Source organism: Danio aesculapii, chromosome 5 (genome assembly GCF_903798145.1).
Source record: "Danio aesculapii chromosome 5, fDanAes4.1, whole genome shotgun sequence".
Classification (NCBI taxonomy): Eukaryota; Metazoa; Chordata; class Actinopteri; order Cypriniformes; family Danionidae; genus Danio; species Danio aesculapii.
In genome coordinates this window covers 10,422,804-10,443,321 of record NC_079439.1, presented here as the reverse complement: position 1 = coordinate 10,443,321, position 20,518 = coordinate 10,422,804, and the positions used below count along the sequence as shown (strand labels likewise).

The 20,518-nt window shown below is 34.8% G+C and overlaps 1 protein-coding gene across 2 annotated transcripts in view; it reads left to right on the top strand.

Moving 5' to 3' along the window:
- Positions 1 to 100: 100 nt before the first annotated feature.
- The window catches only part of chek2 (checkpoint kinase 2), a 29,518-nt gene continuing 9,100 nt past the window's right edge, over positions 101 to 20,518 (top strand). The window contains exons 1-11 of one of the 2 annotated variants that reach the window (XM_056457366.1): positions 101 to 308; positions 4,507 to 4,784; positions 6,493 to 6,617; positions 8,669 to 8,801; positions 8,894 to 8,984; positions 15,137 to 15,233; positions 16,479 to 16,532; positions 16,615 to 16,679; positions 18,627 to 18,726; positions 20,009 to 20,095; positions 20,248 to 20,411. In XM_056457366.1, coding sequence (XP_056313341.1) covers positions 4,532 to 4,784; positions 6,493 to 6,617; positions 8,669 to 8,801; positions 8,894 to 8,984; positions 15,137 to 15,233; positions 16,479 to 16,532; positions 16,615 to 16,679; positions 18,627 to 18,726; positions 20,009 to 20,095; positions 20,248 to 20,411 — 1,169 coding nt within the window. In that variant the 5' untranslated portion in view covers positions 101 to 308; positions 4,507 to 4,531. The remainder of the gene's footprint in view (positions 309 to 4,506; positions 4,785 to 6,492; positions 6,618 to 8,668; positions 8,802 to 8,893; positions 8,985 to 15,136; positions 15,234 to 16,478; positions 16,533 to 16,614; positions 16,680 to 18,626; positions 18,727 to 20,008; positions 20,096 to 20,247; positions 20,412 to 20,518) is intronic. The other variant, XM_056457367.1, reaches the window with a different exon arrangement.

Genomic DNA, 20,518 nt, shown 5'->3' with positions numbered 1-20,518 from the left:
ATGGGAACCTCTCCTTTGCGAAATCCTCCCCTTTTGGTGACAACAGACTTATAAAGCTTATCATGAACTTGTCTGATATCTGTTGCCTGTTATTTCAAATATCATTCTATAATAAATAATTATACGTGATATTTTTAATGAACTACATTTCCCGTCAGGCTTTGCTCTCGCCTCTGATTGGTCGAATGATGTTATGGGAAGTTAACGAGTGACTTTTCCCGGCAGATTTGATGGGCAGCAGCTTCACGCGGCCGGATAATAATCCACAACTGCGAGTTTGCCACTTTTTTAAAGACGACTTGATTAAGGTAAGCATTACGGCAGGCAATTGAAAATCGCAATTAGATGAACGTGTGAGTTTTTCTATCAACGATTGTTTTCTGCTGAAAATAAGCAACAGTTCACTTCCTCGGTCGCTCGTGTCTCTATAAAGCTCGGTTTTGCACTGTCATAAATAATGCACATCTGAATAACTAGAACTAGCCACAAACGACTTTATCCGAAGTAAATATGCTAGACTTTGTTTAATATACTGTGTTCTTTAAGTTATGTTGAAGTTCAATGCAACGGTGTCTGTGATGCATGAAGAATTAGACCGACTTTTAAAGGTCACGTGATGTAAATCACTTTAATTTCTCTTAATGAAGTAAAGTTGGTTTTATATTCGGACTTTCTCCTTAATAATATCATTTCAGAAAAGTATTTATTGAAGATTCTAAACAGGGAAATCATATTAGCAGCCAATGACTAAAGTACAACATCATAAACAGTCAGTTAAATAGTGTTAATGTTGTTTTGAAGTCATATTTACATGATATTTTAGACCCAATATTTAAAGTACTATATATTATTTTGATATAAATACATAACATTCATTCATTCATTCATTTTCTTTTCGGCTTAGTCCCTCTATTAATCTGGGGTCGCCACAGCGGAATAAACCGCCAACTTGTCCAGCATATGTTTTACGCAGCGGATGCCCTTCCAGCTGCAACCCATCTCTGGGAAATATCCATACACAATCATTCACACACATACACTACGGACAATTTAGCCTACCCAATTCACCTGTACCGCATGTCTTTGGACTGTGGGGGAAACCAGAGGAAACCCACGTGAGCGCAGGGAGAACAAGCAAACTCCACACAGAAACGCCAACTGACCCAGCCGAGGCTTGAACCAGCGACCTTCTTGCTGTGAGGCGACAGCACTACCTACTGCGCCACCACGTCGCCCCAAATATATATTATATATAATATTGAATATACTATGTTTGAATACCACGGTAAAATTAGTTTGACGTTTGACATTCATTAGACATTCGGTTTCAAACCAATTAAAATCTTTGCTCCTGCTATAATTTGAGGCAAAACTGTATCAGATAGTTAGATAGACAGCAATATAAACCCTTTATGTTGCCTAAGGCTTAATTTCTCGATAAAAAAAAAAATGTACCATATGAATGAATTAAACAATTCAACCATAGCAATTAAATAACAAAAGAAAAACATCCTGGTTATTGCACAAGAGCCTGTTTTTGTTATTAGCACTTTATTTATTTTATAATATGAAAAAAAATCTTTTAATGTGAAAAAATAGTAATAATCTTATATACTCTGACTCCATTTGAGTTAAAGAAATCAAATCAACTCAAATTTTCTAAATATTATTCTCTATGATGCACAAGCTTTATTTTTTACAGTTATGCCTTTGTAGTTTTTATGTACAGCACTGAATCCATATTTTTAGTACACTGAACCAAACGTTAAACGTCACATGAAGTAAAACAGTTAATTTATCAGATTATCGGACATTCTCCTTAATATTATTTCAGAAAAGTATTTATTGCAAATTCTAAATAAGGAAATCATATTAGCAACCAGTTACTAAAATACAACATTGTTCACAGTCTGTTAAATAATGTTAATGTTGTTTTGAAGTCATATTTACATGCTATTTCAGACCTTATATTCAAAGTACAATATATTATTTTGATATAAATGTATAATATATTATATATAATATTGAATATACTATGTTTGAATACCATGGTAAAGTTAGTTTGACATTCATTAGACATTCGGTTTTAAACCAATTGAAATCTTTGCTCCTGCTATAATTTGAGGCGAAACTACATAAGATAGTCAGATAGACATAAATGTAAGCCCTTTATGTTGCCTTAGGCTTAATTTCTCGTATAAAAAAATGTACCATATGAATGAATTAAACAATTCAACCATATGAAATTATATAACAAAAGAAAAACCTGGTTATTGCACAAGAGCCTGTTTTTGTTATTAACACTTTATTTATTTTATAATATTATCTAAATAGGCAAATCATATTAGCAGCCAATGACTGAAGTACAACATTGTTCACAGTCAATTAAATAATGTTAATGTTGTTTTGAAGTCATATTTACATGCTATTTCAGACCCTAAATTCAAAGTACAATATACTCAATGTAATATTGAATATACTATGTTGAATACTGCAGTAAAGTTAGTTTGACTGTCATTAGACATTCGGTTTCAAACCAATAAACTTTTTTCCTCCTGCTATGAATCAAAACTATGTCAGATAGACATAAATATGTGCCCTTTATGTTGCATAAGGCTTAATTTATCAGAAATGAAAACCATATGAATGAATTAAACAATTAACCATATGAAATTATACAACAACACCAGTGCCAAAATCTTCGGAAAAACATCCTGGTTATTGCGAAGACCCTATTTTTGGAATTAGCACTTTATTTATTTTATAATACTAAAAACATTTAATGTAAAAATAGCAATAATCATTTATACCCCGGCACCATTTGAGATAAAGAAATCAAATCAACTCAAATTTTCTAAATATTATTCTCTATGATGGTCAAGCTTTGATTTTTACTGTTATGCCTTTGTTGTTTTCATATACAGTACTGAATCCATATTTTCAGTATGTCAGATACACTTGATGAATTAAACTCTGACCCCATTTGAGATAAAGGAATCTAATCAACTGTAAAATTGTCTCAATGTTTTGCCTTTGTTGTTTTTCTTTACAGTTCTGAATCCTTATTTTCTGTACACGGCACCAAACTGTAAAGGTCACATGATGTAAAACAGTTAACTTCTCAGATTGACTTTCTCCTTAATAATATAATTTCAGAAAAGTATTATTTGCAAATTCTAAATAGGGAAAATCATATTAGCAGCCAATGACTAAAGTACAACATTGTTCACAGTCAATTAAACAGTGCTATTGTTGTTTTGAAGTCATATTTACATGCTATTTCAGACCCAATATTCATAGTACAGTAAGTCAGAAGTTGTCACTGTTCAAAAATGAACCATGGTGCGAATATAAAACCAACTTTACACTATTATTTCTCAGTTAATGAGTCAGTTATGTAATGTAAACTTGATAAACCTACAGAGAAGCAACCATATAATATAATTATTGTACTATAAAGCCAACACTCAATCGAAATGAGCTATTTTGCATGTAGTAGATGTGTGTTGCTGAAATGCAGATGTGTGTTGTGTCATTCTTTATTTTTTTTGTTAGTTTATTGTGGATTTTGTGTTATTTTGGATAGAGATTTGAGTTTCAAACCACATTTTTATTATGCTTCTGTGTTATTTAATTCATTGATTTTCATTCATTTACATAATTTTTTATTCATTTACATACTTTCATTGCACATATTTGCATTTTTATTGTCCAAAACTGTTACAAGCTATAAGACACGAATGGTTTGAGGACTTAAAACTAGAGAAAAGAGATGTGAGTCCCAGTAGATGAAGTGACTGAAAGTACTGTAGGTCGATTGTAAATGACATTGGGTGATGACATCATTGCATATCCACAATGCAAACCTTTGTTGAGAGATTATAAATGAAACATTTTAAACCATCAGTAATCATGTCAGCAAAGAATATGATTTAACGTATGTTCATTTATAATCTAAATGAAAGTTATATTGTCATATTTTCTGTATGTAAAAGAAAAAAAAACTGTCAATGGTTGCAACAGAGGGCAGCATGGTGGCGCAGTGGTTAGCACCATTGCCTCACAGTAAGAAGGTTGCTGGTTCGAGCCTTAGTGTATGAGTGTATGGGTGTTTCCCAGAACTGTGTTGCGGCTGGAAGGGCGTTTGTCACGTAAAACATATGCTGGATAAGTTGGAGGTTCATTCCGCTGTGGGGACCCCTGATAAATAAGGGACTAAGCTGAAAGAAAATGAATAAATTGAATAATTGTGAAATACTACATCTAGCCTTGAAAAACATAGAAATTGCACTCGTAAATAAATAAAAATCTCTATCTAAAAAAAAAAAAGATGGCTGAAATTTTTTTTATGTTCTCTTCTTTCGTTCACAAACGTTTAGAAATCACTTGCAACCCTATGAAGACAACATGTTTACCTGCAGTGAATATTCCATTCTGAATACATTCTCTCCAATGAGATTTGCACTTTTGTTATGATATCGTTTATTCATTTTAATTTCCTTTCAGTGTGTGTATCCAGAAGAAAAGCATCATGTCTGAGGAAGCCGGACCCAGCGGTGAATCTCAGTCTCAAACTCAGTCCCAAACTCAATCCCAGCCTGCGTCCAGCTCCTCGTCTGCCCCAACATCGTCCAGCCAGGGCTCGTCCTCGGGCTCTGGGACTCTGAGTTCGGTGGACACAGTACCGGTCCAGGAGCTCCAGTCCATCCCTGAAGATGAGGAGGAGGTCCAGCCGCAGGTGTGGGGCCGCGTCATTCCTCTGATGCAGGGGTTCAGTGTGCTCAGTTAAGTCTTTTGTCAATATCAGAAGGTCTTTTCATTTTCAGTAACCAATTCCAATCGCTTCTGGTGAACTGTACACTACCTGACAAGTCTTGTCCAAGTTTTAGGAACAACAAATACTAACTTGACTTCTAGTTGATTATTTGGTATCAAAAGTGGCTTATATGAAAGACAAAGGCCTCTAGATTACACTTATTTTACCAAAAAATTATCATACCTTGATTTTTAATTATTTAATTTGGACAGTAAGGTCTGATTTTGCTTAGACAAAAGTCTTGTCACTTAACAGAAATAATGTACAGTATAGAATATAAAGTCATGGTGCAGTAGAAAAAGAGTGAATATTGTGTCTGACTCCCATGAGCTTGGGGGACTGCATCCATACATCTCTGCAATGACTCAAATAACTTATTAATAAAGTCATCTGGAATGACAAAGAAAGCGTTCTTGCAGGATTCCCAGAGTTCATCAGGATTCTTTGAATTCATCTTCAATGCCTCCTCCTTCATCTTACCCCAGACATGCTCAATAATGTTCATGTCTGGTGACTGGGCTGGCCAATCCTGGAGCACCTTGACCATCTTTGCTTTCAAGAACTTTGATGTGGAGGCTGAAGTATAAGAAGGAGCGCTACCCTAATTTGCCCTCTCCTGTTGTTTGTAATGTAATGGGCAGCACAAATGTCTTGATACCATAGGCTGTTGCCATCCACTCTGCAGATCTCTCACACGCCCTTTATTGAATGTAACCCCAAACCATGATTTTTCCTTCACCAAACTTGACTGATTTCTGTGAGAATCGTGGGTCCATGTGGGTTCCAATAGGTCTTCTGCATTATTTGTGATGATTGGGATGCAGTTCAACAGACGATTCATTTGAAAAATTCTGCCACTTTTCCAAATGATCATCTAGAGGTCAAGTTATTATTTGTTGCCCTTACAACTGGGATCGGTGACAAGACTTTTGTCAGGTAGTGTTTGCCGTTACAAAATCGCAGTGTTTAAGGTATGTTTTCTTTTAAAAATCAATGATCTTCTTCACTGCCTGTTAGATATACGATATAAAGTGGGTCTCAGAATGGACACGAAGCACTGCATTAAATTCCATTGTTCTGCAAAAATATGGACATTTATTTTACCCCAGTATTTTCAATGGAGTTTCTGCGCTCGCCTGCTGCTCCTAACAGTGCTCGTGTTTACATGGTCTTTCATCTCGTTTTACGCTTCAACAACTAAATGAATGCTTAAGTCTATTTAACGGATTATAATTTAATTACATTACAATATTGATGCTGTAAAAGGAACCGTATGAAATTGAATGTTTTCATTGGATAAAAAACAGCGATTAATATTGTTGAGCTTCAGTATATCAGAAGTGCTGTTTTTAGTATTATTTGTAGACTATTATAGTGTTGAATAAATGTTTACGGTTGAATTCCTTTTTTTTTTTATATAGATTTCAGTGTTTAATTACATTTTAAGATTTGGTAACGTTTTTCTTTTTGTCTATTTTTATAATTCGCTTAAATTTCAGTAGTCAGCATATTTTCACCATATTTTCAGTTGTAGTAGTTGTCAAGGCTATATTGCACAGTTTTGTGTGTGTTATTAATATTTTATTTCAGCCTCATTTTAAACGTAATATTTGGTTTTAATTAGTTTCATTTACAAAATTCAATTTACTAATAATAATTCCCTTTATATTTTGCAGATTGCACAGAAAACCAGTACAGCTTTGGGAGGGATAAAAGATGCGATTATAGTTTCAGCAACTCCATTCTGAAAAAATCACCGTATTTCAACACATACAGCAAGAAACATTTTAGGATTTTTAGGGTAAGAGCAACATTGTGAAGCCGTTCACATGTCATTTATCAAATCACTGTCTCGTTAGAATGGGATCATTCTCAATAGTGAAATGCAGGTTATTCTAATTCTGTTTGTTTTTGTCCACAATTAAAAGAGTTAGCTTTTTTATTTCTGATTTAAGTATTATCTAATTAAGCTTTATGTAGCAATACTGTGAATTAGGGCTGGGTGATTAATCAAAAGCTATTTTCATGTGCATTTTGTCAGTAAAGCCGGTTCTAGTAAACCTCCAGCACTTACTTTCAGATGGAGCAGCATTTACTACACAGAGCTATAGCAGACACGCATTTAAAAACAAAATTAGTTTAATCGGATGAAAATACCATCGGGATCATATTTCTGTGAAAATTTCATCTTTCGTCTTTATTTCTAAAGCACTTTTATAATGTAGATTGTGTCAAAGCAGCTTCACATAGAAGATTGTAGTAAACTGAAACTGTGTCAGTCCAGTTTTCAGAGTTGAAGTTCAGTTTAGTTCAGTTCAGTGTGGTTTAATTTTCACTGCTGAAAGTCCAAACACTGAAGAGCAAATCCATTGATGCGCAGCTCCACAAGTCCCGAACCATGCAAGCATGTGGCGACAGCGGCGAAGAACAAACTTCACCAAATTGCGAAAGAATAATGACAGCTGTTTTTAACAAATTTCAACAAACTCTGGCTATATAGTCAGGGCTTGCAAAATTTTCAAAATCCCTGGAAGTCTTTCGGCAGGCACTCTCAGGTTTTTGTAGCCTGAAATAAATGTAAGTGGCCCAAATAGTAAAGACATTATTTACAAAATAAAAAATAAATATACGTTTACCAAATAAAAGCAATATTTCGGTGTTAATTGTTTATGTTGTGACTTTTCTCCTGTCTTATAATAAAGTGGATTCATTGCCGCCATATCAGCTGGTTGCCAAGTCTCAGTGCTTGTATAAAGAGAGCACAAAATCGCTGATCTATTTATCACATGTAGAACAAGATCAAGAAAACCTTTGTTGGTAACGTTTTATTTTTTATATTGTTTACCGGTGCTTTTGACCACACCTGTTAGTGCAAACACCTATAGATGCCTGAAAGTTACAAACAACATAATTACCCAATTAGCAAAAGTGTTAAAATAAATGTTCGCTACCATCAAGACAGCCTGATGAGCAGGGTGTATTATTTGTGAAAAAACACATATAATAACATGATTTTAATCCAAAATCGCTTCAAAAATAGATTCTTTAGTTGTGTTATTTAATAGTCACTTTGAAATAGGGTTGCACGATACTGGAATTCGGTACCAATCGATACTGAAATTTTAAAAACGTCCATTTTCCGCGAACAATTGAGCACTGTTGAGTGCGTTCAGAAACACTGCTGATTTGCCATTGTGTTCTCGTGCTCAACAGAAACGACTGTGATTGGCTGTGAAGGTCATCAGTTGACCGAACTCACCACTTTTTACTGCGTGTTACCACAGATACAGGGACCCTGAAGCGTTTCAAAGTCACGTTGATCAGCTGGTTTTTCTATAACCTGACATACAAGTGGTCCGCTGATGAATCGCAGCTTTAAAATGAGTTTAAAATGCGTTTACTCCGCTTCGCGCTCAACTAATTTTATTTTATTTTTTTAAAATAATCAAACGTCTTCGCATCGCGCGACACAATGAATCAATTATGAAATTTGTTGCCAACACTTTTAGTAATCGATTTTATTCGATTTAATTTTTGTTGTTGCAGCCCTATTGTACAACATTAATTACTATTTTTCCTTTACTGTGAGGTGTAGGTGTAGATTTTATTAAAAGTAGTTAAAATAATTCTCGTTAACTTCCGACAAAAACTGTATCCCTTCTAGCAACAAACATGCAACACTATGGGGATTTCCTGGGTTTTTTCTTTGTTGGTGTTTGGAATATCCATGCGATAGCGCCCTCTGGCTTTCGGAGGAAATATCTGCTCAATCAATTTCGTTTCGCATCTGTGAATTATGCATTTCAGCATTAACAGGTGTCCATCAGCACAGTGTGTTTGCTGCTGTTTTAGGATGAGAATCTGGTTTATCTTGAGGACCTCAGTGGTAACGGCACATGGGTGGACGACGAGAAACTGGGAAACGGGAAGCAAAGTCTTCTTAGCAATAACTCCGTTATCGCCCTCGCAGAACAAAAACATCAAGGTTAGTCATTTAGCTGAAAGTTCTTCAGGAGTTTATGAAATGTAAACAGTAAATTCTGCCTACAGACTCTGAACTCTGAATTTTTTCCACAGTTTTTATGTTTATAGATAAGATGGGGGACGATCAAGCAAACCTTCCTTTGGAGTTCAGCAAGAAATATCATATAGCACGAAAGATTGGGACGTAAGTCAACTTAATTTTCTGAAACTTATAAATATGACAGAATTTGCCATTTTTTGATTAATAAATCCATGGGGGTCTTAAAATGTAAAAAAAAAACTTGATTAATCAATTTAGAAATTTAAGGAAAGGCAAATTTATTTATATAGCACATTTCATACACAGTGGCAATTCAAAGAGCTTTACATAAACAGGAATAAAAGAAACAAGTATAAGAAAAATACAAACAAATAATAAAAATGGTAAAAAATAAATGAAAAATAAGCATAAAATGTGTTATAAAAGAATGAAAAAGAAGAGGAAAACCTAATAGTGCAATCTGTGGGACATAGCACAGTGCTCATTCAGTAAAGGCACAGCTAAACAGATGTGTTTTCAGTCTTGATTTGAATGTGCCTAATGTTGGAGCACATCTGATCATTTCTGGAAGCTGATTCCAGCGGCAGGGGGCACTGTTAGTAGCTGAAAGGCGATTCACCCTGCTTTGACTGAACTTTTGGAATTTTTAGTTTATATGATCCTAAAGATCTGAGTGATCTGTTGGGTTTGTATTCAGTGAGCATATCTGTAATGTATTGAGGTCCTAGGCCATTTAGTGATTTATAGACCAGTAATAATACTTCAAAATCTATTCTGAATGTAACTGGTAGCCAGTGTAAAGACCTAAGGACAGGTGTGATGTGCTCTGATTTCCTGGTTCTGGTCAGAATTCTGGCCGCAGCGTTCTGGATGAGCTGTAACTGTCTGACTGTCTTTTTGGGAAGGCCAGTGAGGAGGCCATTACAGTAATCCACCCTGCTGCTGATAAAAGCATGAACAAGTTTCTCTAAGTCTTCACTGGAAACAAAACATCTAATTCTTGCAATGTTTTTGAGATGATAGTATGCTGATTTACTAACTGCTTTGGCATGACTACTGAAACTCATATCTGACTCCAAATTTAAGGCCCTTAAAAAGTATTAAAGTCTGGTGACACTTTAATTTAGGCCACAATTCACGCTCTTAACAAACCATTAACTAACATTGTTAGCTTACACTACTGATTAGCTGTTTATTAAAAAAATATAATAGCAAAGACTATAGAATACACAAGACGTTTCACTCGTATAGTTTTGAATGGGGAAAAGTGTAATGGTCAATTTGGCGAATGAAACCCCACTTATTAGTACAAAATTCAATCATCAATTGCTATAGACTGATTATTCTCCGGGGAGAAGCTCAGACCAGACATGTTTTTTACGACAGTTTTGTGGTCAACAAGCACACTGGAATCTCAGCGAATACTTGCTCCACAGACATAAAAAATTCACATAAAGCTTGAAATCTGTACTTTTAAATGAACCAAGTGCACTTATTAACTTATCAACTAATTCGTTGGTTTTGTAATCTGAATGAAACAAATCGAAGACAAAGCATCATCCAGAGGATGGTAATGTGTAGAGCGGCCATAAATGAGGTTGGTGTCGTGATCTCGTTCCTTTCGAATGCGCATTAGCTTGGGCAACCTGAAAATATGCTGATTTTGTTTGATTCGAACATTCAGAAATGAAGCTTATGAGACAGTTGTTGTTTAATTTTATTGGTGATTCCTAATATAAAATGTAATGGTAAGCTTGGCTAACAGTTTTGGAGAATTTGATGTTTCCCCATTCAGACAGAATGCCAGAGCATACTGCCCGAGAGGCGTTTAAAGAAGGCCGCTGAGTGAAATGACTTACCTTAAAGGGACTTTGTTAATGGTTAGTAAGGTGGAAGTTGGGTTAGGTTTTGGGTAGGATTAGAGATGCAGAGTACTTTATAACTACTAACGAACAGTTAATATATTAATAAAAGATGGGTAATAAGGCACTAACTAATAGCATGAAATGTGACCTAAACTAAAATCTTACCAAAAGTCCGAAATGCTATCTTACAAGGTATTAAATTGTGTCATTTTTAATTATACAATGTTTAGTTGTACGCTAAAGTTTGCGTGAATTTAATCGGCCAATATTGGGGTGCTGTGTGGTTTGTTTTGCTAGATTTGACATTACTCTGCTTTATTTACTGCAGTAACCAATGCAACACCACGATCACACCGAATGCAATTTTTGTGTTGAGAGGCGCATCTTTTGAATGGTTTACAAACGGCCGTGAACATTTTGCGAGCTGCTTATGTGCCCTGCGCACCTCGCGTTTTAACCACCTGCTGCATCTCACATTTTGCTGTTGCACGCTTTGCATTCACAGTTTAAAAAAAGTCAACTCTGAGTCTAAGAAGAGCGTTACATCAATCGCATCTTTTTCATTCTCCAATCAAATGAAAGCAGAGGCGGGGTTTCCTTTGAGTCAAAGAGCATAGAATCACCAAGAGGCTAGACACTCTGTTGCTATTTGGGAAACAGCCACTAGATGCCACTAGTGTCATGCGGCAGCCATTTTGGAATGAAAATTCCAAAAGAACAACAGCACAGATAACTAACAATAGACAGAATTAATTAAAATTATGAGTTAAATATGAGTTAAATGAGTCCATCCCCTTTTAAACGTAACATTTTAAAACAATATTCCAATAAAAACACACAATTTCCAAAATGTTGACAAGACTAAGTTAAATACATCTGATATCTAAAATATCTGTTTCTCATATAACATAAAAGGTTAACAAAATAACTTTATTACTATTTAGTTTTGTTTTACTCAAATTAGGGTAAAGCAAAATGAGTATACACAACAAAAACTACTACAAAAACTACATTATCTGGTAGTTTGTGTGGCCTCCATGATTTTTAGCATTAAAATCATGAATAAAAATATAGAAAAATAAATAAATAAATTTGGAGAAAGTAGCTTCTTAAAAACTTTATTAGTCTTTTTTAACAGACAACACTGGAAAAAAATACTATGTACTATTATAATATAATACTCCAACAAAAAAGTACTGTTAATCTGTTATCAACATCCCATTTTAAAAGTCATGTTAATTTAATTTAACATGTCAGTATGTATTAATATGTATTATGTCAGTGTGTACACTATTAAATTAAAGTAATTTAAAGTAATTTCACTTAAAAGTGACAAGAAAACAAGTATGGTTAATATATTAAACATTAAGTCTGTAAAATAAACTATTAAAAGTGCTGATGATCGCCAGTCTCCGATTGTAAGTGTTGTATTGTCATCTTTCAGGTTGTATTTCAGCTTTAATGCACTTTTTAAATGAATAAATAAAGACAAAGCAGCTGCTTGCCATTGCAACAGCAATAAGATCTAATGGACGGCTGATCGCTTTCACTCCAGAATGGTGGAATCGCTGGGCACTGCTGTTGCAATGGAACGTTCTATTGAGTGTCGCCTCTTGGTCATTCTAAGCTCTTTGGTTGAGGTGACAGCAATGTTTGTGTTGTCAAGACGACTACAGAGACTTTTAAAGATGGAGGAAAGACTAGACATCGCTGTTATCCAGAGCTATATGACTTTACAAATCTTGAATATCACAGTATTATTAAATATTACAATTATAACAACATCGACAGCAATAATAACCAGCTTATGTAGTCATTGCCTAGTGACAAAAAAAAGCAAACCGTTTCTTTTTCTCGTCAACAAAAAAGGCAGTGTGATTCGCCTCGCGTTTTTGGAATGTAAAAGCGCGTTCGGTGTGATCAGCCCCTTAGGCGCCACCTACTGGATTAGCAAGTTCAAGTTCATTTATTTATAGAGCACATTTAAAAGCAGTCACAAGACTGAGCAAAGTACATAAGACAAGGTAAAAGTAAAAAGACTATCATATAAATACTATGACTATGAATATAAAAACATAGAAATAAGGCAAGGGAAACGTCTGTAAAAATGTAGCAGTAGAAAGGATTATTAAGTAGTAAGGACTATTAAAAATCTTAAAAAGCCAAGCTAATAAGAAATGATTTAAAAATACATAGTGATGGAGCCATTCTAATCTCGAGGGCCAAGGTGTTCCACAACCGAGGACCCGCCACAGAGAAAGCTCTGCCCCCTCTACGTTTCAGTCTGGACTGAGGAACTAAAAGAAGATTCTGATCACTTGACCTAAGAGATCTCAAGGGAGTGTAAAAATGAGGCAGCTCTGAGAGATAGGATGGGGCTAGCTTATGGAGGGATTTATATACCAGTAAAAGCACTTTAAAATCAATTCTGAATTGGACAGGCAGCCAATGAAGAGGGGTAATGTGGTCATATTTTCTGCTATTACAAATAAATCTAGTGGCAGCATTTTAGACCAACTGAAGGCGAGAAATTTGGGATTTTGACATGCCACAGTAAAGTGCATTGCAGTAGTCTAACCGTGCTGTAATAAGTGTGGACATCCATCTCTAGAGTGGTGGGATTTAAAAAGGAATTTAACTTTAGGCCGCAAACGTAGTTGATAAAAACTGGAGCCAATAATCGAACTGATATGTTTGTCGAGTTTCAATGACTCATTAAGAAAGACACCCAGATTGCGCACACGGGGGGGTCTGAAGGCAGATAAGCTGCCCAAATCTAGGCAAGAGGCCTGAATGTTATCAGTAGGGCTGAAGACAATCACCTCTGTTTTATCCTCATTTAATGATAAATTGTGGGACAGCCAGATTTTGATCTCATCTAAGCACCTTAGTAAGGTACTAAGAGCGAGAGGGTCATTTCTCTTAATAGGTAAGTAAATCTGGGTGTCATCGGCATAAAAATGGAAACACACCCCATGACTTTTTAAAATGGCCCCTAGCTGAAGCATATATAATGAAAAAATTTAGAGAGCTAAGACTGAGCCTTGAGGTACGCCACATGTGAGATCAGCAAATGAGGATGAGAAGTTACCTAATTTAACTGAATTCTCTATCTGATAGAAAAGACTTAAACCACTTAAAGACTGTGCCTTTCAAGCCCACAACTGACTCTAATCTGGACAGCAGAATAGAGAGATCAACAGTATCAAATGCTGCTGATAGATCTAGAAGAAACAGGACCACAGAATCGGCAGAGTCAGTGGCTAGCAGGATATCATTAAGTACTCTGAGGAGGGCCGCTTTAGTGCTATGCGCCATTTTTAACCCAGACTGAAAGATTTCAGTGATAGAGTTGCTTTTTTAAAAAAGGTTGCAGTTGATCGAGTACAATTTTTTTCTAAAATCTTAGAGCAGAATGGTAAGACAGAGATAAGGCAAAAATTATTCAGAATAGAGGGGTCCAGTGAAGGCTTTTTGAGAAGCAGAGTGACAATAGCAGTTTTTATTCATTATATGAATAATATTTTAGTTTAGGATTAGATTGTTACAATCAGTATTTAGTAAATATACTGTAAGTTAAAATATCGCCAATTACTGGTTCAAACCTAAAGGGTTTAAAATGGATGAAAATTGTCTTAAAGGGTATTCACTCTGTGGTTCCTGTATAAACCCTAAAATCAAAGTAGCTGTGCAACTAATCAAATCACTATGTGTCTGTCAGTATTAAAATTAAAGGACTACTCAAACATGAAGTGTGTGTGTCTGTGTTTACAGCGTTTCCCCTGACCTTGTTTTAGGGAGAATACTTCTATCCACACTTAGGCCTGTCAGGATATCTATATTTTGTTGATATATTGCACCGAAATTTATTGCATTAATGATATTGTTCTCATTTTAAGACCCTTTTATGCTACTCATTATAAAATGCCTAAATGACGATATAATATTATCACGATGCAAGTGCACTCTTCCAAAAACAGATGATCTTTTATTCTTAAGAATATTTCATTTATAGTCATTTTAACAGTTTAATAATTAGGCATTGGAATCAGAATGTGAAAAGGCATATCCTAAATAAATAATAATAAATGTTAACAAAAAAGTGCAAGGTAAAGAGTAACAGATTAGTGAAAATCTCTCTCTCATTAGCATAGGACGTTAGTCTTGTTTTTGAATCTGCCACTATGCTGACACACAAAGATTTGTAGCTCCACCCTCTTTTGAAAAGAGCTCATTTGAATTTAAAGCGACTGTCACCAAAATGGTACAATTAGGATCAAAGCCTAAAAGGGGCAGTTTCAAAGAGTTATTAAACATTATTTGTGGGGTATTTTGAGCTGAAACTTCATCAGAGTATCTTGTGAAAAGAAGCACAATAGGTCACCTTTAATAATTGTATATCTTTGCTTTTTTCATCTGTTTTTCCGACAGAGGCGTCTGTGGTGAAGTTAAGCTTGCCATTGAGAAGGAAACCTTTAAAAAGGTTGCTCTGAAAACTATAAACAAACATGACTTTCCATCAATAGGGGTAAGAACTTGTGTATATATATTTATGAATAGCTCAATTTGGGGAAAAAAAAATTGTTGGGACAGTTGTTTTTATAGTTTTCTGGACCGTATTCATAATCAATTGTAAATAAATAACACTGTTAAATCATTGTATGAAAATGAAACACAATTAATCTGTTAAAACTACTAATGTTAATAAATTCAATAATTTCTTTAACACGAAATGCTTTAAATGCACTTGAAATCTTAGAGTAATCTTAAAGTCACTTTAAAAAAAAAAGAAATCAAATGAAAATCCTTCCCTCTAAGGTTAAACTTCACAATGTGGTTTAACTATAATCCCACTCATATCTCCTAAGGGATGAATAAACTACAACTGAACTTAAACTAAACGGACTTTACAGATCCTGCAGTATCTATTGCAAATTTAATCAATGCTGAAATTATACATTGTGCAGCCCTATAGGCATGGGATGATAACCGGTTTCAAGGTATACAGCGGTTTGGAAAACCCAAGGTTTTAAAACCGCCAAAGTTTTCTGTTTCTGTTTTTTTCACAACCATTTTATTTCGTTTTTTTGGGCAACAGTACATCACGCAGAAAAGGAACCTTGACATTAAAAGCTACTGCTCCTAAATATTTTAAATGTTTCTTAAAATAAATTATATAGTGTTCAATGGGTTGTTTTTTTACCCAGACATTTAAGAGTGCTTTCACACCCAGTCTTTTGTTTCAGAACCTGGCACGTGTCCCCAGTTAGGGCGGTTTGTTTGGCATATGTGAATCCAGCAATCGCGTTCGGATCAGAGGCAAAACAATGTGAAAGCAACCTAAAAAGAACTTATTTTGGAGCATTAATCACAATACCGTAATACCATGAAACCGTGATATTTTTATCCAAGGTTATCATACCATCAGAATCTTATACCCGCCCATGCCCAGCCCTAATACACTTGACCTGCATTTATTTGATCAATAATACTGTTAAACATTACTCTTTTATTAATATTCTATTTGATTGTTTTAAAATTGAAGATTTGCCTGTAATACAAAGCATTTATTTTTGTGGTGTTATTGAAAATTATGAACTGAAACCAAACCAATATGGATTTCATACAGTGTTGATGTATGGAGAAATCGATGCCAACCAGAATTATTGGTCACATCTGTCCATGATTACAATTATGCACAGTTTTAATTTTAGCTCATACAAACTGATGTTTATCGTTTTTGGTATTGAAATGTTTCACTTGCGTTCCACAGACAGCCACACGAAATGCAGAACGGGAAATCGAAATTTTGAAGAAAATTGATCATGTAAGTCATGGATTACATTTTTAATTGACATAAATAAGGATTATTAAATACGTTGTTTTTTCCTTCTCTCCTTCTCCTTCAGCCGTGCCTGATCAAAACTGAAGATTTCTACCAGACAGAGGATTCCTACTACATTGTTTTGGAGTAGTAAGTCCTTGTAGCGTTTTAATAGGGTAAAATTAGCAGTTTCCTCCTGCAAAATTGTGTTTAAAGATACTTTAGAGACAAATTATAACTAAAACTATAATTACCTCAACTAAGTTTTCTTATCGTATAGCTAATATTTGTTCATATTTTCTATAGCTATATTTACTATTGCTTAAGTTTTTCTAATTTTGTTTTATCTCTTATACAGTTTATTTCCTAATGACAATCTTTTATTTAAGGTCACAGATAGTGGTGTAACGGATCAGAAATCTCACGGTTCAGATCACATTATGGTTTAGTCAAGGATCAGACTAAAAAGATCATCTAAAAAGGGGAGGAAACAAATGTAGTACAAACAGCACTGCAAGGCACTTTTGGTTTAAACAAACAGAACTTATGAGCTGTAATTTTATTAAAAATAAAATGAAGAAATAATCAGCTGAATAAAAATAAATAGTAAAATATTCAGTAGGCCTAAGTATGGCTTGGTAATAAGGGTAATTCCTGCATGTTATTCGCTGTTAAATTCACTGTTGCTACTGTTGCTGATAACGCAAAATGTAGAAATCTATCATTATAATTTGTACAACCCATATTTATTTTTAGTCTCATTTTCAATAAATGATTTAGTTATTCACACATAAATCGTCATGATTCTTTGCTAGATGGATCATTTTTGAAGAATTATTAAGTGGCATATTTTTGATGGTTGGTTGTCGCCACCTACTGTTTAAATAATGTAAATGCTACCACCAACTTTAATTTTTGAGCATCAAGTTAAATGCATATATTGGTCATTTTAATCTTTACCATAAACATCAATGGTTATATCTAAACTATAAACTGTTCTCTCAGTACGTCTGTGCTATTTGACTATTTGTAACTTCATAACTCAAAAGACTAAAGCCTGAATCTCTGTCTTGATTTTTGCGTTTTCAGATTTGAATGCAGCAATTCGAAGGATTAACTAACATTCAAATCTCTATCATTTATAATTGATGTTGCGTGGGTGTTGAGATCTCGATCTTACTGATTAATCGTGCAGCTTACCCTGAATGCATTAAGGCTAAACAAGTAGTGACAGAAAACACCTTTAATAACCTAAGAAACCCACCACGTCCCGAATAACCTACCACAACTTCTTCCATCGTCATCATAGTTTACAAGAAAGCCTAAATGTTTTCATACATGTGATTTGAATGACGCCAGAGACGATCCCGAACCATGAGTTGTGATCCGTATGAGTCACAGATCAATCGTGATCCGTTACACCCCTAGTCACGGACAGTCATATAAGCATTTCACTGTGCTGTGTATGACTATGTATGTGACTACTAAAAATTTTATTTTAATTTTCTGTAAGTTAATATTAGACAGGGATATGCTATTTGTAAAGAATTGGGTATTTTGACTGATAATAGTTTATTGAAAAATGAATATGTACTGTTAATATACTTACTCTAAGACCCTATGAGGAGCTATTTACTAGATATGTTTTTCTTCGGAATAACATTATAGAAGGGTTTAGCTGAATATGTGGTCCTTGGTGATTCATTAAAGGCAAGTCAACAGCTACCAGCACTTTTAATAGTCAAAAATGTTATTAAAAAACATGTTTTATAAGATTATTACCACATCAGGAGCCATGGGTATTCATTTTGTTTTTTTATTTGCATTAAACTGTATGAATGACCAGTAACCACAGTTTCAGCAAACACTTCACCTGAGTAAATTATCAGCAAACTGTCATTTTTAGTTGAACTTTCTCTTTCAGACAGGAACTCTAGATATTGTATATCTGGATGCTGTAATAAAGACTCAAACATTCTCAAAACTCTACTTTCTAACTGTCTAACTTCAATGTCATTATCAAGAATGACTGTTTAATACAGTGAATGGTCAAATACATCTGATTGAATAAAAGTTGAATTCCTGTGCTGTGTGTAGTATTGAAGGTGGTGAGCTGTTTGGCAGGATCAAGGCCAAAAAAAAACTGGAGGAAGAAATCGCTAAGCTCTACTTTTATCAGATGCTCAAGGCTGTAGAGGTACGACTTTATAAACAACATCTTATGCTTTTTTTTTTAAAATGAACAGTAATCATGAGTCAACTGACGCATTCAGAATGGGTAAAAATACTGTGCTCAATATACTGTAAATAGCTGTTCAAATAGTAGTTATTTGACAATTCCAAAAACTGGTGTATATATAGTCCATCTGTCTGTCTGTCTGTCTATCTATTGTTCTGTCTATCATTCTGACTATCTGTCGTTTTATCTATCTATCTATCCATCTATTTGTCATTCTATCCATCTGGCACTCAATCCATCCATCCAGCCATCGATCTATCCATCCATCTATTTATACATCGATCCATCACTCGTTCTACCTATCTGTCTATATATTTATTTATCGTTCTGTCTATCTCTATTGTTTGGTCTGTCTTTCCATCTATCTGTCTGTCGTTTTATGTATGTATCATCTATCTATCTGTCATTCTATCTGTCATTCTATCCAGCTGTCATTCTTTCTACCTGTCTTTGTATCTATGTATCTATCTATCTGTCTGTCTGTCTGTCTGTCTTTCTGTCTGTCCATCTATCTGTCCATCCTTCCTGCCATCCATCCATCCATCCATCTATTGTTTTATCCATCCATCGATCTATCTGTCCTTCCATCTATCTGTCTATATATATTTATCTATCCATCTTTCTGTCTATCTGTATTGTTTGGTCTGTCTATCTGTTTATCTGTCATTTTACGTATTTATCATCTATCTGTCATTCTATCTATTTGTCGTTTCTACCTGTCGATCTATCCATCCATCCATCCATCATTCTATCATTTTGTCTATCGTTCTATCCATCCATTTTTTCATTTGACGTTTATTGTCACTAAGTTTGTTATTATTTCTGGATTTCGTTTAATCAAAAAATGTTTTCTATTTCAATGTAAGTATTGAATAAGTCTCCAGTTTTTAGCATCACGCGATCCTTATGAAATCTTTTACGATTTGCTGCTCAAGAAACGTTTCTTAAAACTATCAAGAGTAGTTGTGTTTCATATTTTTGTAAAAAAAAAAAAATGTTCATATATATATGCATATATATTAATTTATGCTGTTTAGATGTTAATTTATCAAAACATCTGACTAACTCCAAGCTTACTTTGAGTATGTTTCAGGCTAGCTAGACTTGGACTAGAAACAAGGCTTGGACTAGAAACAAATACAGTTAAAAAATTTTTTTATAGCCATGACGACTTGCAAACAAGCTACAGCAATGGTGAAATGCACTGTAGAAATCTATCTTTTTATTTTATTCCCCTCAGTATCTCCACAACAACGGGATCATTCATCGAGACCTCAAACCTGAGAACGTGCTGCTGACTTCACATGACGACATCTGTTTGATTAAGGTGCGTTTGTCTGAGAGTTTTCAGACAGAAGAAGCTTTTACCTCAGCAGCACCTTTTAGATCCGAGCCCAGCTTTTGTCTTTGTAGTGGAATAATCCTGAACCTGAGATGACCCGCTTTCTCAACGCATGCAAATTCCCGCTTGCTTTGTAGATTACGGATTTTAATCAGTCCAAGATTTTGGAGGAATCCTCCCTGATGAAGACGCTCTGTGGGACGCCCACATATCTGGCCCCGGAGGTGTTCACGCACGCCGCCACTGTGGGATACACAAAAGCTGTGGATTATTGGAGTCTGGGAGTCCTACTGTTCATCTGGTTAGTGGAGATTATGGTTGAATGCAGCATTAAAAAGTCCTTAAAAAGTTTTAAAGTCCTTAAAAAGCATGAAGTCAAATCGTCATCATGTGCTCATTCCTTTCCAA